At 39.6% G+C, this 25422-nt stretch overlaps 1 protein-coding gene and 1 long non-coding RNA gene across 3 annotated transcripts in view; one reads left to right on the top strand and one right to left on the bottom strand.

The window, feature by feature from the left end:
• The first annotated feature begins 4710 nt into the window (after positions 1-4710).
• Positions 4711-25422, top strand: part of COL9A1 (collagen type IX alpha 1 chain) — an 86710-nt gene continuing 65998 nt past the window's right edge. The window contains exons 1-6 of one of the 2 annotated variants that reach the window (XM_053914311.1): positions 4711-4882; positions 5398-5474; positions 6662-6739; positions 6877-7009; positions 12796-13192; positions 24947-25030. In XM_053914311.1, the coding sequence (XP_053770286.1) occupies positions 4869-4882; positions 5398-5474; positions 6662-6739; positions 6877-7009; positions 12796-13192; positions 24947-25030 (783 nt within the window). In that variant the 5' untranslated portion in view covers positions 4711-4868. The remainder of the gene's footprint in view (positions 4883-5397; positions 5475-6661; positions 6740-6876; positions 7010-12795; positions 13193-24946; positions 25031-25422) is intronic. The other variant, XM_024576625.3, reaches the window with a different exon arrangement.
• LOC123478306 (uncharacterized) lies at positions 23736-25114 on the bottom strand. The gene is made up of 3 exons (XR_008425617.1): positions 24870-25114; positions 24074-24166; positions 23736-23870 (listed from the first exon to the last, which is right to left on the bottom strand). It is a non-coding gene; the product is annotated as an uncharacterized lncRNA (long non-coding RNA).

Below are 25422 nucleotides of genomic sequence, written 5' to 3'. Positions count from 1 at the left end.
GCTTAAAACTAGATACTATCAGGAAGCTAGTTTTTAAAGTACCTGTTTTAATCTATAAAATAAGTAAATATGGTAGTCATAGCATCATTAATTAATGTTATACGTTTATGGCAAGTTCAAAGGAATATTTTCAAAATAATATAGTCATGTTAAAGTTAAGGAATGGTCTCATTGTTCTATGGGTTTTATGGGCCATCCCAGTTGTTGTGCCAATACCAGGAAAAAGAGAGAAGATATCTCTTGGCCTTTCTAGTGCCTATTGTATTCTAATTCAATGTTTTTAAAACCATAGGTTCAGTACCATTAGCTGGTACTAAAATCAATTTATTGAGTTGGTCACCAACACTAAAACATGAAATAGAATAAAACAGAAACTAGAGTGCACCACATTAACCTGGGTAAGTATTGTCTTCGGAAACTTGTTTCAATTGTGTGTATGCATACACACTGGTCAAGTTTATTCTGCCCATCCCTCAAGCAATACCAGCACCATCTTTCTGAAGACACATCTAAAGAAGTAATTCTTGGACTCACACTCTTCGCCCAGTTTCCATAACAGAATAAAGTCCAAACTCCTCCAAAGGTGTTCAAGATCCCCTTCTCATTTCCTTCGCATGCTCCTTTGCCTTGTTATTTCAGAAAAACATCACATTCTACTCAGTTGCTCAAAGTCAAAAGCAGGTACTCCTACTTCCCCTCACTTGCTCCATTTCCCGTTTACTCTGTCAGTGCCACCACTTCATTCTCATCTGTCTTGAGACTGGAAAAGACACCGGAGCTTGTGCCATCTGTCACGTGCCAAACCCAATAAGTGGAGACAGGGATTGAAGCTTTATGGATGCTTTATTCAGACAGCTGGCGATCCGAGAAAATGGCGGGTTCACACCCTAAAGAAAACCATCCTACATTTTCTTTCCAGGCCAACGTTTTCATAACAGGAATAAACAATATGTGGTGAGAGGTTTTGAAATTCAGGGCAAATTAGGTGAAAGAAACTGCAGCATTCTTGTGCTGGACAGTTAGCTGTTCCCAGGGAAGGATGATTGATTGTCTGCCTCTCCCTGGAACACAATGGCCTGGATGCCTCCACTTGTCCCCAGGTGGTGGCCTTTAGCAGTGCCCCAGGAGGTTGGCTGTCTCTCCCAGGAGCCAGGATGGGCCTTATCTGTAGTTTCTGAAACAACAGCTTTACCATATACATTACTTACTAGGCTTATAACTATTTACCTTAAACTAAAATTTTCCAACTCTTGAGTCCCCCATCTGTCTGAGTCACAGTTTACCACCTCAGAAGACCCTTGCTCGACCCCTCCATCCCTCAGCCTCCACTTCTACCCCTGCCCTTTTCTGGCAAATGTTGCCCCTTTTTATATATTTTAAAAAATAAGTTACAACGGAAACTATCTTGTTTATTCTTGTCAGTGTACTCGGTGTCTGTCTCCCCGCCAGCATGTGAGCTCCATGGGGCGGGGGCTGGTCTTTCTCTGCCCATCTCTGTGCTGACTCTGCTCAGGGCTTGGTAGAAGAGTCACCAATAATTTACCAATATTAATAATTAAGAACTCTCTCAATATTTACCTAATGGAAGAGTTCCCGAACTAAACTCATGGTTCCTGAAATAGTCTCTTCTATCTTTTCGTCATGGTACCTGCTGTTCCCACCGCCTCAAACGCACTGTGTCCACTTGTTTTCTCTGTGGGCTTCTAGTCATCTCTTAGGATTTACCTTCTTTATGAAAAATTTCCCAGTGTCCTTGGATGGAGTTCGTACTTTTTCTCAATGAGGCTACAGGGTCTTCCACTCACTGTGTTGCAGTCATTTTCATACTGGACTTCCCCAATGGGCCTCGAGCTTCTTCAGGGCAAGGCTGTTTACTCATGCTTTTCCTCTCCTCAACTCCTAGCACTTACTTGGTACTTACATCATTCAATAAGTGTTTGTTGAATGATTGAGTAAAGAAATCAAAGGAAGTTGATGATCAAGAACAATGATTCTTTGTGATGATATTCCCTGATTTAAACTGTAAGTAAATAAAATTCGACACTTATAGAAAGGGAAAAATTAGTGTGTGTGTATTTTATACAGCAGCGTGTGGTAGGGGGAAAGGAGAAGAGAGGGGTGAAAACATGATTATTCTGTATAAAATACTTCCATTTACAATATGAATCATTTTAAATATCAAGCTGTCTTAGTGCATTTCCAATTTGATATGAGCGACCAGATTTCATTTCCACATGGTTTTTCAAGAAGAGAACTGTTAGGTAAAGTGTTAGTAATTAAGACGCTAATGTGCCTGTGATTTTAGGGTACAACATGGCCCAGACCAGGACAGTGGGGGGTTTGTACTGTTCTCTGTGAGACGCTAATGTCATGTTAGAAAGTATGATTCATAGAAAATGTAGGTGGAAGGAAGAAAAAAATTTGTCTTTAAATGCATATATAAATAAAATTTATATATGTGTGTGGGGGGGAGCTAAAAATATCTTGTTTTCTCTGGATTTACATTCCATCTTAATAGTGCTGTTGTTTGCTCTTCACCATCTTAAATAAAACTCACAAGCTGGAAAGAAGCCAACCACTTATAAGCAAGCCTATTTTATTCTCTATTATTTTACCTTTGATTAAAAAGACCCCCTCATTTGCCTTCAGCTTCCAGCCATAGAGGATTCTTTAAAGTGGGAGGGGGCAAAACCAGAGGTGAGATCTCTACAACACTTAGCAAAAGGCTTTCTCAAACACTTAATTACACAGGGAAATCTGCCTCTCTTCTTTTTCCCAGAGTAAATAATGGTAGAGGATCTGCATTGCAAATAAAGAACTTCAGTAGAGAGGGCCCCTTTGGAAAATGCCCCTTTTCCTGTGGACTTAGGGCTGGCTTATCTTGTGTGATTTGAGGATGTCAGGAGGGACCCAGCTGCACAACTTCTCCTCTGAAGTCCTACCATTAAAGGTTCAGTATTTGGGGATTAATAAACTGCTCCATTGAAATAAGCCCTGGTCAACTTACAAGAATAAGCTAGGCTCTTACTCTTTGTTTGTAATTCTGTACTCAGCCAAAATGTCTGCCCTGGGAAATCATAATTTCGACAGATAGAAGGAGAATGATAGAGCCTTGTAGAAAACTCCAAATGATGTGAGGAAATGGATGTCCCTATGCCAAGTGGAGACAGGACACCAACAGGTCATTCATGACTAATAAAGGAATGGTGAACAAATGGAATTGCTGTTCACGTGTGCCTAGTTTATACTTACCAGGGCAACTTTCCAGTGGGTGGAGGGAGGCAGAATAAGAAATAAATATTAAAAAAACAACAACAAAGACCTGGCTGGTATAGCTCAGTGGATTGAGCACAGGCCTATGAACCAAAGAATTGATGGTTCGATTCCCAAGCAGAGCACATGCATGGGTTGTGGGCCAGGTCCTCAGTAGGGGGTGTGTGAGAGGCAACCACACATTGATGTTTCTCTCCCTCTCTTTCTCCTTCTCTTTCCCTCTATCTAAAAATAAATAAATAAAATCTTTAAAAATATATTAAAAAATAAAAGAAACAGAAAAAAATTAAAGCAAAACTATTTATTTTGCAATAGAATAAAATAAATTTAAAAATTAAAGAAATTTAAAGGAAGCAAAACTACTTCACACTAGATACCACAGTTTATTAAGATCATTGGATTCTGACCCTAAATGTCTCTGTTTTGGAACAGGGCACTCATGTGCCCTAAGATGGAGCCAGAAGCAGGCTGTCCTTAGTGGGTGGGGGTGGGGGTGGGGTCTTTCTCTCTCTCTCTGGTTCTGGAAAGGGAGTGGGTACGTGTGAAAGTCTGTGCTCCTTGTAACTTGCTCTCAACCTGTTTATAGAGGATAACATACTGCTTATTTCCAAAGATATTCTGTTCAGCTCTGGTAATTAGAGTTTAAGAAGAAATAAGAAGTAGGGGGCTTGATGGTACATTTATCAAAATTTCCAGCCATGAAGAAGAGGGAGCTAATGTGAATTGAGTAATTAGCTGTGTGACTTTGGACAAGTTACACATTATTTCATTTTCTGTGCCCTGGTTTTCTCATCTACAGATTAGGAGACATTTTAGTCTTACCTTTTAATGTTGTGGGAATTAAATGTCATCAGGCTTCAGGCATTTTCAACAGAGGGGCACATAGTGAAGTGTTAGCTGTAATGAAATAATGATTGTTCTCCTGAGGCAAGCATTAGATTCTCTGCTCTGCTATCTTGCTTAATTCTCAATACCATTGTTTTAGGCAACTACTTTCAACTCATTTTCAGTTAAGGCGAAGGTGTGACAGACAGATGAGCTAACTTGCCCAAGGGTGTAGAAGTAGTGAACCCCAGAGCAAATGGGGATTCAAAACCTGGTGGGATGGGCAGCAACTGTCCCAGGAGTTCCCACATCTCTGCCCTCCTGTGAGCCCCTCTTTACCGCAGTCCTCTAAAAGGTTCACTGTGTTCGTATAGCAGCTTTAAAAGCTTCCACTGTATTCCTGCAGCAGCTTGCCTGGGTGTTTCTAGTGAATTTCTCCACATCCTGATTTTTTTTTCTCAGCAAACTTTACCTTGCTCATTCCTCCTTCAGTGGGACCTTGTTCGCTTTTAGGACACACCCCTGGCTAGCCCTGGGCTTACAGGGCCAGCTTTCCCCACCCCTTCCTTCTGCTTTGGTTTAAACTGTCACCAGATGCCTCTGGTTCACTCTCTTTGCTTTTAGCCCTCACAGGGGCAGGGGGAACCAGGGCTGGGTCCAGAACTCATCAGTCCTGGGCTGACAGTGAAGGGGTCCTGGGGGAGCACTGACTCCCCTACAACCCCTTCTTCATTGGGACTATTGGCAATAAGAGAAAACCAATTGGGAAAATGAAGACCTTCTGGTAAGACCTTGACACTGGAAAGAGTGACAGGGAGATGTTTGGGGGCCCTGAACCTCTAGAGGGTCTGTGTTTTTGGGGTGGTGACAAGATGAGAAGAGGTGAGGGGGAGGGGCGGGGAGGGGAGACAAGAGAGACAGGGACAGAGACAGAGATACAGACAGATGAGAAAGTGAGACAAAATAAAACCCCAAGCATTAGAGATAGCAGAGAGAGACAGAGAAAGAGGGAGAGGCAACCACTGAAATGGAGGGACAGGAAAACTAAGTAGAGAAACAGTGAGATAGGGAGAAATGGAGACAGTGAGATAGAAGCAACGACTTAATGATCAGTTTAGAGTAGAGCTGAATATGTGAGAATTCATTAAATCTCTCAAGATTTCAAAGTCAAAATTAAAAAGAAAAATTATACTGAGATTTGATCACCTACAATTAATTTGGTTTTTACCATGCTTAAAAGTACTAAAGTAGTCCTCATGTGGAGGGGCTCCTGTTTGAGTCATTTTTATTCTCTTTCAGGAAAATTCCAGTTTTCTTCTCTGTATGCAGTTTTCTGGGACTGTGGACATCTGCGACTGTCGTCAAGCGTCGCCCAAGTAAGGGCCACAATTTCTAGATTTTGAAATATCACTTGTTCCCAGAAGGCATCAGGCAGGGCTGTGGCTGAGTGAGGACTGAGCGAAGCCCCCATGGTCCTCCATACACTCTCTTCAATGCTGCCTTGGCCATGGCTACACTATGGCTGGTTTTCTGTGGTCAATGCTGGGTATAAAAAAGAAGTCTGGCTGCGATCTCAGGTGGCAGGAAAGCCAGTCTCTGTGCTTGCGTGCCTAGCACAGTGCCTCCTACCTGCTTCCAATGGTGATTGTTAGTATTGGAAGGATGGATGGATGGATAGAAGCCGTTAATCTGGGGTAGAGGGGGGTTTGTTGGATATCCTGGGATGGCTGAGAAAAAGCTTTGTAGCTGTAAGATGCTTTTTCTGAAGCTTAGGAAGTCTCTGCCATCAGGTGAGTGTCAGCGGGGCACAGGGTTGTATAGTTACAAGCGGCTTTCTGTGGTGGCAAAAAACACTCTTCCTTAAAACCATCCACTTGTGTAAGGAGCAGCCAGTTTCATTCTCGAATTCCTCACCAAATTGAGCATTTAATCCTCTTCATTTTCTTCTTCTCATTACTCTTCCCCATTTTAGGATACTAGCAATAGTCTAGCTGGGACCATTATTTAATCTCTTAAAATGAGTTTATGAAATTCAATGTGTTCTCTATATTTCATTTAGGACTAGTGAATCTGAGACTCCAGCAAATCCCTCCTCTATTTGACAAAGACTCCTAAGAACGCCCCTCTCCAGCAGTCTCATTGAACTGGCTCAAGGCTGGCTCTGGATTCTCTTAGGAATTCTAAAATTTGTGGTGTTAAAGGAATATTTTCTAGCCCAAACCACCAAAAGTTTTCCAAAGAGGCTGCTGACATGGTGCTATTCAGAATGTTGTACAGCTCGAGTTCCAAAAGGAACAAATTCCTAATTTCCCCAAAAGGAATACTTTCCCAGCACAAATTATTCAAGCACCTTTTTGCCTTGCCTCCCTTCCAGGATGAGTCAAAATGAATGAATTATAATCATAGAGTCATAGAGTTAAAGCCAAACACACCACTTATAAGCAAGATATTTTGGTATGGTATAATATAGTGCTTTACAAAATTTCTCAGCTCTTATTATTATTGAAATATCCCCCATGATTCCTATAACAGATGAGGTAGGATGACGTGATCTCTTTTGCAGGGTTTCCTGTCAATTCAATTTCTAACGGTGGAAATGAACTCTGTCCAAAAGTCAGAATTGGCCAAGATGATTTACCAGGCGAGTAGCAGTGTATCATACTGAAAATGCATGCTTTCTATAAACGTACCTGGTACATTCCTTTATTTGGGTAGGTTGTGGAAAGGAGTAAAACCAATCTCAATGTGGACATTTTATTTTGTGTTCCCTTTTTCTAGGGTTTGACTTGATTTCTCAGTTCCAGATAGATAAGGCAGCATCCAGAAGAGCTATCCAAAGGGTAGTGGGATCGACTGCATTGCAAGTGGCTTACAAATTGGGAAATAATGCAGACTTCAGGATTCCAACCAGGTAATATTAAAAGTTTTAAATCTAATTATATGCCTTAAATGCATTTAAAAAAATGAAAAGTTATCCGATGTTCGAGAATCCTCTGATGCTCAATGGCTCTTGAATCATGGCTTTATTTAAAGATGAAGGGATTTATTTACCTACCTATCCTCGCTGCCTGGAGATGTTAATGCTGTCCATGTTTTCGGTGTGTAATTTACTTGCCATTCCAAGGGGAGAAAACTCACTGAGACTATTATACATTGATTCAGGACATGTTCTTATTACTCTGCTCTCTGTTTTTCTATAATTTGTCTGGTTTTGACTGAAAGGACCCTCTGTGAAAAGTGCCAGAGGTTAAGCATAAATTTAGCTAGGAACCACGGAGTGGCTTGCGGACTCACAGGGGTGCTGTTCAAAGGCACTGGTGCTGAAAGGCAACCTCACATCCAGTGCTTGGCTCCTGGCAGGAACCAAACAAAGGCAAAACCAAAACAACGATAACAGAGACAATGGTAGTGATGATAATCATGGAACACCCTCCACTGCATTTATGTCTGTCTTTGGAACTCTTTTATCCTTTAAATCATTCATTTCTGAGATGCTTTTGTGTATGTGGAAGTGTTGAGTCACACCATTGTTATACATGAGCTTTAGGGCTTGCAGTGTTGTCACCTGATACCTCATATGTGACTATGATGATTATATCTTAGGGTACTGCAAAAAAAAAAAGATTCCTTTGGTAGATGAATGAGAAAATTAGGGCTTTGATAGAAGTTAAGGTGGAAAGGTTAATAATGATTAATTAGTATAGTAAAGAATATTATAGAGACTCTAAGGGTTTATAATAATAAAAATTTTGGTCAAACAAGAATATTCTGATATAGTGCCAGATTGCAGATTGAAATTTATGCGTTGAACATACTGTATTTGATAAAACAATAATAGTGCACTCTACAAATTCTTTTTTAAAAAGATATTATTTTTTAGAGAAAAGGGAAGGGAGGGAGAAAGAGAAGGGGAGAAACATCAATGTGTGGTTGCCTCTCACCCACCCCCTACTGGGGACCTGGCCTGCAACCCAGGCACGTGCACTGGCTGGGAATTGAACTGGTGACCCAGTGGTTTGCAGGTCAGCACTGAGCCACACCAGCCAGGGTCACTCTATAAATTCTTTTAATAAATTTCCAAATTAACATTAAATCTTGTGGTGCAGACATTATTATCCTTATTTTATGGAGGAGGAAACTGAATTGAAAAGGCTTAAGTTACTTGCTTAAGGCCACAGGGTGGGGGGGGGTGATGGGGGATTGAAGCGCAGGCAGAAGGGCGTCAGAGGCTGTGCTTCTACCCACTATATGATACTGACCCTGGAAAACCATTCACATTTTGGAGTACTAAAGGCATAGTGATGGCTATTAACTTGTTTTGCTTATATATTTTTTCACGCACAGAAGTGTTCATTGTGTTCTTAAGTAAACTTTAAAAACTTTAATTTTTTCTGTCTTTAATAAAATAATTAAACATCACACAAGACCACTAATGCTGACTTAATTTTCTCTTCTACAGTTGAAGGTACAATCTGTCTGGTGTGTCATTGACTTTAAATTCAGAGACTGAAGGTCACACAGACCCCTATCTCCTCATCTTTTATGCTGCTCCTCTCTAAGTGCCTAGAGTTATCCCTAAATATTTTTAAACAGGCTGCAGCCAATGTCCCACATTCTCTATCTTCTTGACTCTCTGCTCCCCCCAAACACTAAAAATTCTTATTTTACTAGAAAGGCATATTAAAAGATGGAAAAAGAAGAAGAAATAGAAGAAGGAAATAGGAGAAAGAAATACACAGAGAAAGAGGGGAGCCAAAGGCCTGAAAGAGATGCAGTTCCAAATAGGCAATAAAGTCCATTCTTGGGCAAGTTACTTAAATGAGTATTGTTTAAGTTCCCTCAATGTTAAGAGTTTCCGTGAGAAGCGAGTGTTAACCAATGGAGAGGGGTTGAATAGAGCCTGGTACACAGTGGTGTTAGTTTGCTGTAAGTAGGGGAGAAGACTATAGGGAGAGAGTGTATACAGACAAAGGTCTTTTTTCCTCAGTGAAGCCTTTCTTCTAAAGTTACCCTCCACATTCTGCTTATTAATAAACGAGGGATCAAGACAGACAGGGTCCAGAATTGCTCTCAGATCAGGCAGGGAGTAGACTGCCTTGGTGTGAAGGGAATTTCTATGCTGGAGAATATAGGTTCTGAGTGAACAGAAAAAGAATTTGTTAGCAGGATCTTGGAGGAAAGGAGAGGAGAGAGTGGCATCTGGAACTAATGTGATAGAGTCACAAATTATGCTTACTTTTCTTTTCAATATTTTTTGAAAGATTATGAGACATTTATTTTTTTTACTGTTTGTATTCTTTATTCTAGGCCGTATAGTTTCACTTTCTCAACTCATACAAACGTGTTAGGTTTGTTTGCTTTAACAAATACCTTTTGTTTGCTTTAACAAACCTTTTCTTTGGGTTAAGGTCATAAACACATGTTTCAAGGTCTAAAGACTTCTGATCATTTATTTAAACCCTTATGGCTCTCCTTTTAAGATACTCTGTGCAGATTGTAACAATGAAATAAATCATTTATAGATCCAGTTTCTTTTAAATTATGTACGCTGTCAAGTTTACTTATCAAAGTGCATAGCATATTTGCAAGAACAGAATCTCAGGTGTTCAAAAAAGATAATGCAACTGACTGTTCTATAAATCAGATTTGTGAGGAGTTTTAAATGGCCTTAGGCATACACAAATCCAAATATATTTTATTAATTTGAAACTGGAAGAAATTTTCTCCCTTTATCACATTGCCATGCTATATTGTCCTAGTTTAATATGTTAATAACATGATAATCTTGATTATATTTGTATATATACACACAAGCACACACAGAAAATGCATATATTATCTTAGTGGATATGGAGAAAGACAGGTGAATATCCTTGGCATAACAATATGTCTATAAATGAAATTTCTTCTAACAACCTCAACCATGAGTCCATTTTTAAAAAGCCTTTGGCATTACACAACCAAGTCAGATGTAAATAGGGACGTTATAGCTTATGCTACTTTCAACATAATCTTTTCGCTCACTTAGCAGGAGAGCTTGGATGAGGCACAAGTTGGGAGCACACCCTCAGTTAGCCTCATGACGTCTTTGCAAAAGGGTCACTTAAGCAAGCGACTGTAACTTCTAAAATCAAATCAAATATGATTGTTTTTTCCCAGGGACTGAAATTCTACTCAGCTTTGCTCAGTACATGCTCAGTACATGCTTTGCTCACTCCAAATAGATAGGTAACATAGATTTTTTTTTAAAACCTAGAAGGAGACTGCTTTAAGGAAGAGAAGAGGACAAAGCATTATGATTTAGCTCCCTTCAATAAAAACCTCATACCTCAAGAGTAACTGTCTTGGACAAAAAAGAAAAATAAGCCCGGCTGGTGAGGCTCAGTCGGTTGAATGCTGGCCTGTGAACCAAAGGGTCGCCGGTGCGATTCCCAGTCAGGGCACATGCCTGGGCTGTGGGCCAGGTCCCCAGTAGGGGGTGAGTGAGAGGCAACCACACACTGATGTTTCTCTCCTTCTCTTTCTCCCTCCCTTCCCTTTTCTCTAAAAATAAATAAATAAAATCTTTAAAAACAAAGAAAAATAAATTCTTTAAGCATCTGGTAAAATCCATATTATTAGGTGAAAAGAATATGATTTAAATGGATACTTGTCAAATTTCACCATTGAATAAAGCTTTTAAAACTTATCTCCAAGCTCCAGCTCCAGATAGAGGTTAGTTAAATGAAATGTAAAAACTTCTATAAGGTTTCATAATTTTACAGTAGGCAATATGTTATGTTGTCATTAATGAATCTTAGTTTCTTCCCTGGAAGTTATTCTGGAATATGCTATCTTCTGAAAAATTTCATAGACTTGAATATGACAAACAGAATAAATATTAAAAATAAATATCAAAATAGATGAGGTAGATTTCTTATTCTGGGGAAATAGTTCTTGTATACATTTTATCTTCTTTAGCTTCAAATCTTTTAAAATATACCTGTTAAAACCTCCTGTACACTTGACAGATGTAAAAGATGCTTAGTAAACTGAAAGCTTTGAAATAAGTCTGGTATACATCACCAGAAATCATTTAAGAATGTGTACTGACAAAGGAATTAACCCAATATGATAAATATAAACCAGTCACTGTAGAGAATAATAGCCAAAAGAGGTACTGGGATGATAAAAAAAACACGCAGAGGAAAAGTTTCACATTTTTATTATTTTTATAAAACTAATAAAACAATGAAATTTGTTGAAATAATTGACATATTTTATTGACGGCTTTAAAAATGTTTGCAATAAAGGGTTATATATTTGTTTATGCTATTATTATAAGGGATGACAAAGTCTTATAAAGTCAAAGTAAAGATAGAAAATCTTAGCAAGTTGAATAATTTCCCTTATTGCTAAACATCCTCAGAAATGAAGAATTTTTTGGTTTAGAAATTCTTGGCCCCAACAATATGTTTTAATGTAACTGGCAACAACACATAATATACATTCAAGAAATTTACTTGTTACTCATTTTAGCTTGAACACATTAAATAAGCATTCACTTAGATACTCACTCTTGCCTTCCTCTTCTCTACTCTTCACAAGAAGGGGACTACGTAACAGGAGTTTGACCGGAAGAAAGGTTAACTGGGACTTTGGGTCCTGGTCCATAACTGCTCTCAGAAATGCCAAATTTTATTTATCAAGAACAATTAATTGGCATCTACTTTTTCTAGCATTTCTTTCTTTCTTGAGAATTTCTCTATGCTTAGAAGGAGGAAGGGAGAAGAATAAAAGCTTCAAGCCCTTGGAAGGTGAAGTCTACATTGGATACATTCTGGTCTTGTTGTTAATGTTTGTCCTCGGGCATCGCTGTTGGGTTTAACAAAACCAGGTGCAGGTAGTTGTTGCAGCTCCAGGTCACAGTTGCCACACAGCCCAGGGACGTCTCAGGGGCGCTGACGGGCTCAAGCTGAGATGTAAAGCAATGAGGTAGCAGTGATACAGACTGCGTTTTCAAACGGAGGGACAACTTGGTTGGAGTAGAGAATTAAGAACTGGTCACCTTTCCCTTGTCACACATCCGGTGACAAACAACAGCTGCTAATTTAACATCACACTTTGAACTCCCTGGAAAAGAAAAATTGCTCAGTGTGAAAGAACTTCTCAAGTTACTGATTCTCAAAATGCTTGTATGAGTCTAGGATAACTGTGGAAGGGAATACCCAAGAAATGATGGAAATAACAAAGAATCTATGTTACATTAAAATAAAAAATTCAAAAGGTGCTTCACTTAAGTGGTCTCATAAACTGGCAGAGCTGATTTGGATTCCAAATGATCTCTTCTTTCATTTGTAGGAGAAATGATGCCAAGAACTTTGGAATGTGTTTCTTGGCTGAAATGAAATTGCTGAACAGTAGCTCTTTAGGCAGCATAAATAGTGATATTGTTGGGACTATGTGGCATTAGGAACTCTCCTGCGCTTTGAGGGAAGGCTCTTTTTAATGTGTATTTTAGATGGAGCGTTAATGTACATGAATAATCGAGCTTCTGTGCAGGTCTCCATGAACAGTCATGAGAGAACAAATAGTACTTAGTCTTCCACACTGTAGCCTTTCTGTAGATCTGGAATCTAAAATAGCATAACACAGTATGGTAATATGCATGAGTACAGAAAACAAGACCTATATTTATTGTTTTAAAATTTTACTCAGGCATTTATATCCCAGTGGACTGCCTGAAGAATACTCCTTTTTAACTACTTTTCGGATGACTGGAAGCACACTCGAAAAGAACTGGAGCATTTGGCAGATTCAGGATTCCTCAGGGAAGGAGCAAGTTGGCGTGAAGATTAATGGCCAAACAAAATCTGTTGCATTTTCGTACAAGGGACTGGATGGAAGCCTCCAATCTGCAGTCTTTTCAAACTTGCCCTCCTTGTTCGATTCCCAGTGGCATAAGATCATGATTGGCGTGGAAAGGAGCACTGCTACCCTTTTTGTTGACTGCAACAGGATTGAATCCTTACCTATAGAGCCAAGAGGCCAAATCAATGTCGACGGCTTTGCTGTGCTGGGAAAACTTGCAGATAATCCTCAAGTTTCTGTACCGGTAAGTATAAAATCACACTACGGCACATTAAATCAATACCAGATTGCTAAAGTTAGTACCCCAGAGACCTTTCGTAATGATCTGAATGTCTTCAATGATGAATAGTCATTCATCTTTTTTATTCATTCAGTCACTTATTCAAAAAGCCCTCAGTGCCTATTTTGAGCGTGGCACGTACCAGACAGGATGGGGAATCAGAGGAAGTTACGCAGAGATGGCTCCTGGTCTTAGGAGCTTAAAGTCTACTCGCAAGTTGCTACATGTCTGCCTGCAGCACCAGAATCCTTCTGAGGGGACTTACAGAAACCGATACTGGTGTGCTACATATTCTACATAAATAATTAATGAGAAGATTCAAAATTAGGTTAACATGAATGGTGGATTCAGTTAGTCAAGAATTCCATGCTTCTTGGAAGCAATGGACCTTAAAATGGAAGGATTCGAATTGGCTAAAGAAGAGGAGAAAGGGTATTCTAGCTGAGGGGAAGAGCATTCAAGGAGAAAGAAGCAGAGGATAAGTAGGCCGCATTCAAAGATCTGAAGACTGGCCGCTTTGGATGAAATGCATTTGTGAAAATGTGAGTGTGTGAGTGTGTGTGTGTGAGGGAGATGAGGGATACTAACTGCAGAGTGTGGGAGATAAGGTTAGGAAGCCATATGATGTCTGATAAGCAAGAACGAAAATTGTATAGAAGGCAAAATATTTGTTGATTTAGAAGTAGGTCTTGCCTGGAGTGTCATAAAAGTAAAGATTTTAAAGCTCTGTTTATGATTTTACTGTAGAGGTCCATGGATGTAAAGGTAAGGAATGATATAATAACACATAATTGTATTGACTTTCATTGAACAATTCTTTTTTAAAACAGGTTTTATTTATTTATAGAGATGGGGAAGGGAGGGAGGGAGAGAGGGAGGAAACATCTGTATGAGAGAAACATCATTGGTTGCCTCTTGTATGCACCCCATCTGGAGACCAGGCCGCAGCCCCAGGCACGTGCTCTGACTGGGAATAGAACCAGTGACCTTTTGCTTTGTGGGATGATGCTCAACCAACTGAGCCATGCTGGTTAGGGCAATGAACAATTCTTTAAAAGGATATTTTATAGTATTATGAAAGGAATTTTAAAAACATATCTTAGAAGACAAGTGTTCTTCTGGGGGAAACTAAAGAATTTGCAGCTCAGTAAATATCGATGCTAATCTCTCTCTCTCCCTTGCTCCCTCTCTTTTCTCAGTCTGTCTTTCTCTGTCTCTCTCACAGGGCTGTTAAATTCTAGTCACCAAACTCATATTGTAGAGTGTAGCAGGGGTGATACAATGATTTTGAATTGTTTCTGTGCCCTTCTCCAAAGGGGAAAAAAAGGTTATCTGGCATCTCAGTAATGGAATAGTTCAAATTGCTTCTTTCCAAGGGAAGAATTGTGATTAGTGTGAAGGGTAGTGTGAAATTTCTATATTCTGTGATGTACAGGAAACAATTTGTAACTGCCACATCACTGCTCTGGCTTGTAGACACTTGAGAAAGTATACCTTCAACTAATGAGTTATCACACCTCAAGTGGCTGGGTCGAAAAGCCAATGGGACCACTCTTGTGCCATCTTGAATTTTTTGCAGTAAAATCTTTGCAGTGGTGCCGGAGTGGTTTTCAGACATCACTGAACTTCTGCAATATCTGCATCATTTTGAACCATGGATGAGGGAAAAATGACCTGTGAATACCCCCTCACTGTGATGTTTATCAATCAAGTACTTCTAGAATTGATTTATTGATTCATGGGCCTTGAACAGCACTGCCAGTAATTATAAGCTGAATCTGCGATGCTAGTCTGCTATTAAATTGTTTGATTACCAGAGCAGTAAAGTCACAATATTATCTCGTTATATTACAGTCTAGCCAGTGATGTTAGAGCTGACGGCAGGTTTTCTGACAAGTCTGGTCTCACACCACAGTGGAGACCAGTTAGGACGAGTTCTCTTCTACTCTACGCTTCCAAGTGCAGCAATGCAAAAAAGAACCTGGAAGCTGATGCTACATTTTGCTGCAGGTCCACTAAAGAGGTTTCAATCAGTGCAGTGAAGCCAATGTTAAAAGTACTTGAAAACAGCCTGAACAACGTTTTTTCTTTTATACTGAATTCTGACCCCCCACAAGGAAACACAAGAGACTTGGTATATTAAAAAATTCCATTTTTGATGATATGGGGGTGGTGATGGTAGTGATAATAACTCAGATAGATCAGGGGTATAGGTCAAAACATTTTTACTTACGTCCAAGGACCGACAGTTTACAACGTCAAACTCAAACTTGTCACCGAAATATATTCCTCAACTTTCACCCGACGTAAGATAAAGTAGAAACTCTATGTAAGGAAAGCCCATTTATGCTTAAAAAAACAGTTTAATCCCCTTCATTTACCAATTTAATGCTTTCAAAGTTCTTTCATTTCCCATTAGCTCATTCGATCCTTGCAATAGTTTTATGAGTGAACCAGCGTGGATAGGGTCATCTCCATTTCCCAGTTGAAGAAGTAATCTCACGCAGGTTTCTTGGCTTGTAAGAAACAGTGTTGGCTATAAAATTTCTAATCTACCTTAATTTCTGCTATGCCAACTAACTTTCCTCTGATAAAAAGTAAAAATGTGTAACTTTCCTTATAAAACATCTCATTGTTTTTACATTTGTAATTTGTATAGAATTTTCAGAATTTACTTTGCAGGATAAACAATTTTTTTTAAAAAAGAAAATTGCACAGTATGAAACGTGTCCTCAGACATTAATCCTCCTTGTTTATTTACTTAGTAAATGCCCCAATGTGCTTATATACTGGGTATACATAGTTTATGCTGGGTACAAATTAACCACAGCTCTTATGTCCTTCAGCCTGCAAGGGAGGGGTAGATGGTAAACAGCAGTAGCACAGTAGGGCCATGACAGTGAGTGAAGGCACATGGAAAAAGCTCCCCTCTCAGATCAGAGCAGGGAGGGCTGGGAGTGGCATTCAAGGATGTTTTCTGAAGGAGGTGAAGTCAAAGAGGAAACCCGGGGATGGATAAGAGTTCTCCAGGAGAAGATAAGGTCCAGTACTCTAGGCAAAGGGACTCTCATTTGGAAATTCCATGTTTAGTAATTCTTGCCTTTTAAACTTTCTTACCCCACACTGCCCCCCACTTTTCTAGACTAAGAATAGTCAAATACCCGTACAAGTGCCCAGACAAAGCCCAAGTGCCCGCAAGTTGCCCCTGTGCTCTGTTTTTATCTCAAGTCTTATGATCGCACCAATGTGGCTGAAACTGAAATTGCTGACAATGGCTGAAGACAAGTGACTGCGTGTCCCTTGGAAGACTTGAGAGTGATGAGTAGTGGTGTCCACATGTTCCATGAGGTAGAAGAAGTGCGTTGTCAGGGCACCTTCTGCCAATGTGGAGACAGCAAATGTTCAAGATTACTATGTGAGGACTTTGAAATGAAAATGAAATGTGCCAATAGCAGGAAAACAACAAGGAACAGTATACTTCTCAATTTTTCTTCTTGAAATTGGAGGATCAACAGTTGCTTTTGTTTAGTAAGTAAATCAAAAGCAAACATCCTTTTTGAAGGTATTTACAGATGTCAAGAGGTAGTCATAGAAACTGCTTGCTCAAAAAGGTAGTGAAAACAACATTTGATGGAGCATCAATGCCAAAAGACTCATTCACATCGTCCTTGTTTGTGATTTCCCCCTTTCTAGTCTATCTTTTGTCTCTTCCCCTTCCGAAACTGGAAAAGGAAACCAATTTCAGGAGGTTTTTGTAAGGCTTGCAGTAGAGCTGCTCATGTGATCTACAACTCAAACATTCTCATCGCTCATGCTTATTTAGTGGCCTCAGAGCATTTTATGTTTTTTCCCAATGTACGGCTGCCATACATTGTTAGTTTGATTTTAAAGCAATAAATCCCATATTTTCTATCCTCCTTTGTATTCATATTTTGGGATGGTGCCATTTATCCCACTGCAAAGCTCAGTTTCCTGGCAGCATATCGTAAAAACATGTTACTTTATGACAGGTTCTTTATTGTTTGCTGTCAGCGTGATTGCCTAGGAGAGTTATTTTGTACAGCTCTATTAGAAAACAAAGTTAGCCTTTTTCCCTTTTGAGGGATGTGCACTCGGGGCTTGTTTGAGGGAGGATAAAAGTTTATGTGGCTTTGCAAATATATCATTCAAACCCTTTTCTTTTTCCTTATGTATAGTCCAAACAAAATAACATGGAACATGATTAATCAGTCAGATAAAATGCTTTCGAAAGTGTGTTTCAGACCTGGTTGGTATGGCTTACTGGATTGAGCACCAGCCTGCGAACCAAAGCGTAGCCAGTTTGATTCCCAGTCAGGGCACATGCCTGGGTTGTGGGTCAGGTGCCCAGCAGGGGGTGTGTGAGAGGCAGCTGATCGATGTTTCTATTGCACATCCATGTTTCTCTTCAAACATCAATGTTTCTCTCCCTCTCTTTCTCTTTCCCTTCCTTCTCTCTCAGAATAAGGAAATAAAATCTAAAAAAGGAAAGCATATTTCAAATGTGTCACTGTATGTTATTTTTGTTAAGTTCAGAGAAAATATGAGAGTAAATAGAAAGAACCAGAAAAACTGTTGGTGGAAGAGCTATCTGTTGTTTTCTTCACTCCATAGAATTAAACCATACCAACCTCAGAATGTAAAAACAATGTGCCATAGATATGGGAAAATCAATTATGAGGTTGTGATGAATATTTTTTCTGATATTTAAGAAATATTATAGGAAAGTTATGTTTTTAGTGATTTCATAAATACATAGTATCTACTAGGCATATATCTAAACTATTAACTTGGTTTATGAAATTGTTTTTGACAAGTACATTTTTAACAAATACTCTTTCACTTGGAAGTAATAAATACAAAAGGAATGGTAGTGTTATCTGAACATATTCATAGGAAATAACTTTTAAAACACTTTGGGATGACTTGATTGGAATATTTTTGAATGCTGACTGCCAAAATAATTTTTTTGGAGATAAAACCGAACATGCTGCATTGTAGACTGTGCTAACATTAGCCGAATTTTCTAGTAGGTGACAACGAAAGGAGAACACAGAAAAAGAGATGCCAACACAGGAGAAGCCCTGATTGGGGAAAGGGCTACAGATAAACTGGAATAAAATCAAAAAGATGGTCAAACTTGTTTTTCATGGGAAAATTGAAAACAGTAGAATTTTCATTGGCCTCAGCTGTGCCCATACTGTTGCACAGGAAATTTTAAGAAATCAGTGCCATTAGTTTTTCTATTTCTATTAAAATGTGTATGGGCTAAGAGCATAAAGAAATCTTTGTTATGTAGACTGGGAGGCTGTAAGGCAGGGGACTAATTCAGTGGCAGCCTTCCTTCTCTTCATGACAGTTTCTGCATGGTTAGCGGTTCAGAGCCATGGCCTCTCAAAGCTGGGGGAGACTGAGTGTGTCCAGTCCAAACCCCTCAGTTTATAGGTGCAGAAACGGAAGCCCAGGCAAGGGAGGGGGCTGCCCTTCAACTTGTAATCAACCCAGAAGAAAGATAATATTAATTCTTTCTTCATTATATTTCTTATCCACCTCTATGCATTCACTTATTCATATTAAACAACTATTAAATATTTTATGTTCTGTTGAATAGGTTTCTTTGCTTGGATTTTTCTCTGTCTTACAAACTATAAACTCCCTGTGGGGAGGAGAATATCCCTGGTTTCCCTAGAGCGTTTCCTTTGTGCCTGGCTTATTTTGGGGCTTAAAAGATGTTTCCTGAAGGACTAAATGAAAATATTTGTCAGACATGTTTTGTCAGTGTGCGTTCAAACAGAAGTTATAGACAGAAGTTAAAGCTCAAATGAAGCTTGCATTCATTCTGGGGAGAGGACGCAGACACAAATGAATAAATGAGTCAATGTATAGCATGCCACGTGGTCAGAAACGCTATGGAGAAAAATGAAGCAGGAAATTGTTGCACCTGGAAAGAAGAACTCATGGAGAAAAAAAAAATAACAGATACCTGAAAGAGTTAAGGGAATTAGCATGTGGATATCTGGGAAAGGAAGATTCCAGAAAGACAGACATGGAGTGAAAAGAGACTGGTGTGGGTGTTGTCTGCTGCGTGTGCAGACAGCATGCAGACTGCTGTGGCTGGAACAAGACTGAGAGACATAGGCAATGAGGTCACATGATGGAGTAAGGATAGGACAATTGTGTTAGCATTTTGGGTCTCCTGCTGTGTAACATGAGAAACTTTGACAGTTTTGGATAATCAACATGTTTGTATTTTTAAAAAGCATCTTTTTTGGTGGTTGTTTGCCAATATACAGTAGGGGAACAGAAGTACAGAACGTTTAGAGGAAACCCAAGAGGAGTCTTTAAGAGGCTACTGCAGAAATTCAGACAATGGTGGTCTTGGTTTGGAAGAGGGTGGTAGTGGTGGACATGGTGCACAGTGGTCCGGTGCTGATCTATTTTGAGGGTAGAGAAAACAGGATTTGCAGTGTAAGAGAGAAAGCAGAATCAAGGATGACACCAATAATTTTGGCATGACTAAATTACAAATACAGAGTTTTCACTTACTGAGATGGGAAAGACTGTGGCCACAGCAGGTATCAGCGAGAACATTAGGAGTTAGTTTGGAATATTTATGTTGATCATTATTTTAGACATCTAAGTGAAGATACTGAGCAGGCAGTTTGATATGTTCTTCTGGATCTTGATAGACAGGTCCAACTGGGAGTAGAACTCTGGGAGTTGTCAACACGTATAAGGTACCTAAAGCTATGTAACAAGATGAAATTTCTAGGTGATGAATGTGATAGGGAAGTCCTAGAAGTGAACCCTAAAACAACCAACATTGAGACGTTGCTGAAATGAGGAAAATTCAGCCAAAGAGACTAAGAAAAGCAGCTTGTGATGTAGGAGAGAATGAGCAGATTGTGGTACCCTGAATGTCAAGGGAAAATAGTATTTCAAGGAGGATGGAACGCTCAATCCACTCAACTGCTGCAGATGGATCAAATAAGATGAGGACCGAGAGCTGACCATTGGATTTAGAAACCAGTGACAGTGAACTTGAGAAAATACCCCTTGGAGTATTGGGAGGAAAAGCCAAGTTCAAGAGCAAATGGAAGGGAAGGGAATTGGAGTCAATGGATATAGAAAACTCTTCTGTGTTTTATAGGAATGGGAGCTGAAAACAGGATGGCAGCTGAGGGGGGATGTGACATGAGGGGAGGGTTCTTTTATTTTTAAGTGGGCAGGATGCCTCACCAAAGTTCAGAGGATAACACTTCTTGAGGCTCTGCTACAGTCGCCTCTTTCTGCCTGAAAGGATTGAGCCTTTATTACCACATGAATCTCCTTAAACGTCCTTTTAAATTAGGCCACTTTTCCCTACCCCTTTCTCTGTTGCAGACAAATATTGACAGCCATCTAATAATTAGCTACAAAGTAATATTAAAATTTCTTAGCTTAGAATTCAAGGGGGGGAAATATGTCTAGTCTTTGTGCCAGTGAATCTGGTCTCTTCTCTACCCCATTTTCCGCCCTTGTGTCTTGTTATTGTCCCCTCCTCTGTGTCAGAACTCTGTTACCCTCCTCGTCTCTGCTTCTGAAAATCTCAGTTACTCTAGGGCCCTACTCACACATGTCATGTTATATTGATCCCCTTGTTGGTGACCTTAGCCATAGCACATGTCAATTGCAATACGGTTTATTGTCAAAAGCATTTTTTGGCTTAGATACTGCCCTATAGACCAGATATTTTGTGTCTTCCATGGTATTGACATCGAAGCACATGAGTGTGTTATGTGAAGATATGCTGAAGGAAAAATGAATCAATCACGACGCACCAGGTCTGCTACCTTCAAGTCTACTGTTCTCTTTCCTTTCATCATTCTGCCTCTGCCTTTGGTATGATTCGGATAATTGTCACCTACTCGTATTTAACTACAATTCCTAGCGCTGTGTCTGGAACTGCAGGGCCTAGTCTACGGAGTTGGGGAAATTTCTCATTTTGGGGCAGCTGAGAGCCTTCTGCTCAGCAACCAGGAGGCTTCACTTGGAGGAGGTCCCTTAGGATGGTAGAAACCAACACTTTGTCATAAACTGAATAGAAGGATGAGATCTAAGGATTCAAGTATTTCTTTAAATATTTATTGTTACTGAGTAAATAGAGGCTTAATGAAACACCTCTCCAATTTTAAAAAATAATCTTGGAAGGGGTAGTTTTTAGTTATTTTATAGTTATGAAACTTAATCAAAATTCAGTTTATAAAATATCAAGCCTTTTGTCATTCTCATTAATATTAAGCCAAGTTGCACACTTTGTCAATAGGATTTTCTCTCGAGAAGAAAAGATAGTGTTCTGCTATTAGTTTTTGTTTAGTTCTTATTTAGTTCAATACCTTACTAAGTTTTCTCAAAAATCTAGCAAAATAGGTAGAAATCACTAGTCTTATTAAAAGAGTAGAGAGTTATGGCCAAAATTACTTGTTTTACTGAGTTTTCAGCTGGACACTACTTTAGCTTAGGGGCTGGAATTACACCTTAGTTTCCTACAGAAAACAAGTGGACAATGCCAAGCAGGGCATATGTGAAGCACTCCACACTCAGACAAATCAGTTCTGCCCAAGACAATGGTGAAATATTCTATGTTGAGAAGGGTGGACTGTGCTAGGGCATTTTATGTTCTGTTGAACAGATTTTTTTTAAAAAAACCTTTTTATTTCTTTGCTTGGATTTTTCTCAGTCTTAAAAATGGCAAACTCCTTGTGGGGAGAATATCCCTGGTTCCCCAAGGATGTTTCCTTTGTGCTTGGGGTATACCAGGGTTTAAAAGATGTTAGCCCAAAGGACTAAATTAAAATATTTGTCAGATATGTTTTGTCAGTGTGCATTCAAAGAGATAAATGATTCCAGGTATGAAAATGAGAAACGTGTGGAAATTAACATTTTTAGATGTATAATGGAAGTGACTTTTACCAAGGAATGCTGCCAATCTTCCTGCAAAATAATTAACATGCAAATTGGAATTCATACTGCATGCTAAAAAATGGTTGTTGTGTAGGTGATTATTAGTACGTAGGTGGTGTTTATGTGGGTGCACAGATGTGTTCAGAAACTTCTGATCTATGTCAGAGTCTGAACAACCCAGCCTGCATTCACAGATGAATTACACTGCATTCCCCCATTATTCTGTGCCACGATTGAATCTCACATATTTGAACAGGTGCGCCAATTTATCCAGGGAGAATTAAATTTTTGAGAAAACAGCTTAATGAATCACTTTGCATTTGCAATAAAATAATTAAAGTTTCTCAAGGTGATTAAGATATGAATTATATTTTGAGAATTAAAATATTACACACACACAGAATCCATTCCTAGTTTGACTTACCAATTCACAAAGGATTTACTGAATAAAATCATATGTGATCTCTCTTATTTTGAGAGTTAGGCAGTGGGAAGATATCTTTTCTTATTCTGGCAATATTTTTATCTGGTCATGGAAAAAATCGTAATTGTATTTCCTCCATGGTATTTTATTATACACATTAATACGTAACTGCATATAGATATAGCTGTCGGTTTGGGAGAAGCACTAGAAATTTTGCTTCTGGGAAGTAAAAGGAAAGGTTTAAATCTTATGGAAGTTTCTTAGTCTAGTCCTGAAGTTTTCTAGCAGATGTTGGAAACTAGCTTACATGGTTTTAATTTCTAGACAATTCTCCATTTCCACTCATCTTCAATACAAATATTCAACCACCATGCGCCTTGGTTACCTCCTTACAAAATTATAACTCACTCTGTGTTATTTTGCGGGGTCAGAGTGAGTCGGGTAGTAGAGAAAGCTCTTATTTTAGAGCCGAGCACATTTGGAATGCTAGCTCCGCCTTTTACTAACTGTGTGACCTGTGGCAATGATTTCACCTCTCCACTCCACTTTACCATGTGTGATCTGCTTCCAAGAGTTGTTTGAGGCACTGCCAGGTATTTAGTATTCATTGAGGAAAAGGTTGTTCCATTCTTACTTTTATCTTCCTTTCAAAATTTCCACTGCAATTTAGAACAAACTAGAATAAAATCTCTCTCAAGCAAACAAAAGTACACCAATAAAAAGTATCTGATTAAAGTAATTCCTGTACCTGCAAGGCATTGTGTGGTTTGGAAAGCAACTCTTTTGAGGGATGTCAGTGTAATATTGTTAAATAATTCACACCAGGAAGATCCAGATAGTTTTCATACAATTCAGAAATAAATTTCCTTCTTGATTCAGCTGCTCACTTTCTTTACATCCCACTCAACTTATCCTTCCAGATGTCCACATTTTCTGGAGAAAAGGCATGGTAAGGTTGAGAATAATGGAGAAAGAATAATAGAGAAAGAGGAGATCTCTAGGACAGTTAGAATCATGTGAGAAGAGGCACCAATGCAGGAATGTGAAAGCTTAATGCTTGTTTTCACCTTTTATAAAATAGAAAAGTTCGTCTTGTTTTACTTTCCCTTTATTGTGGATAGAAGGGAATGACTTCATTCTTCACTGTCTCCATTTTGATCTTCCATCCAGTAACTTCAAGTCTGGATGTTTCCATAATTTAATACTAGATCCAGCAGATTTAGAGTCCATTTGGCAGGTGAAATAGAGTGTAATTCACTAATGGAGGAAAAAAGAAGGAGATAATGTTCAGATTTGGGACCTGGATGCTTAACCAGACACTCGCATAATACGTAAAGAATCAACTGACTAAGAAATATGGATCTAACTTGGAATGTCTAGCAAGGAACTCCCTCAATTTAAGAGGGGCCATCAAGACACACAGTGGCAGGCTGCCTGTGGGATGCATCTGTTTTTGTAACCTTGTCTCCCGAGGCTTTCAGATTAAGATCTGGCCATTCTTCCTTTGTCTGGTTTCTTTTTTTGTTCCTCTTTTCTTTCTCCCTTAGCACCTGCTAAAATATAAGAACTTGTCAGGGAATATTTGGATTTCAAGTATTTAAAATTTTTATATCTCTGCAGCAAATGAATAAGACATAAAACTATACCAAATTTAAGTACTTTTTATCATCTTGTCATCCGCCCCCCCCTACCCCCCACCTTAAGTCTTTGATTTCCCTCTCATTCCCACCATTTCTGGTCCTTCCTTCTACTTTAAGCTGTAGTCACTCCGTGGAGAATGTCTTCTCTAGCATGCACGTTTCTTCTAGGACCAGATTTGCTTTCCTTTATATTATTCCTGGATGTGGTCACCTCTTCAGCTGCCTGTCCTTAACATTCTCCAGTGTGAACTCTTAGCACCTATGTTCTCTGTGGAGTTTAGTAGGCCTGGGCTCCCATTCAGACTCTGGCGCTTTCTGACTTGTGACGAGGACAGTTTCTTGTTCTCTCTAGCCTCATTTTAACAGAATCTACCTCTTGGGATCGTGGTGAGGACAGAAATAGAAAATCAGTGCCAGTGATCTGTTTCCTGCCTCGGCTATGCTGGAGTAATGCAGAGCAGAAGACATCTGCATCCAATGATCAAAGAAACTTGGGAAGGGCTTCCCACCCATTTCCAATGGAAATTCTTATTCACGGAACAACGCAAGTCCTGCTCCAAGGAGATCAACCAGTTCAAGTTGATTTCTAGTCACTTAGCAATTGGACCACACTTACCAACTTCTCTCTCTCTTAAATGACCTGCTTCTGTCCTCCAAAAGAACCTGAACTGACTGTCTGCTGTCTTTGTCCAGTTTGAACTTCAGTGGATGCTGATCCATTGTGACCCACTTCGACCGAGCAGAGAAACTTGCCATGAGCTGCCACCAAGGATAACGGTGAGTCCCCTTGACCACTGGCAAAGGCCTCTTCCACCGGTCTGACTCCTCTCCATTCTGCCTCCCCACTCTCAAGAGGTCTGAGTTTTGCTGTACGGGTCAGATTGATATTAAGGAAGCACAGGTCCCACCCAAAACCTAGAAAGTAGGATTCCCCCCACCCCCAACCCTCACCCCGCCAGGGGTGTCTGGTTCCCTCACCCGCACCCCGCCAGGGGTGTCTGGTTCTACTTTTGGTGGCTTAGTCTCTTCCAAACATCTTTCCAAGAACGCTGACGGTCTGCTTGCCGCCGGCCGCGGTGCTCAGGTCTCCTAGGGAGGCTCGGAGGACGCGGGAGGCTGCGGTGGGACGTGTGGGCGGAGGCAGAGCCGAGCTCTCTGGCCTGGACTGT

Source organism: Desmodus rotundus, chromosome 11, assembly GCF_022682495.2.
Source record: "Desmodus rotundus isolate HL8 chromosome 11, HLdesRot8A.1, whole genome shotgun sequence".
Classification (NCBI taxonomy): Eukaryota; Metazoa; Chordata; class Mammalia; order Chiroptera; family Phyllostomidae; genus Desmodus; species Desmodus rotundus.
The sequence above is the reverse complement of the archived record's forward strand: the minus strand, read 5'-3'. Positions and strand labels throughout refer to the sequence as shown.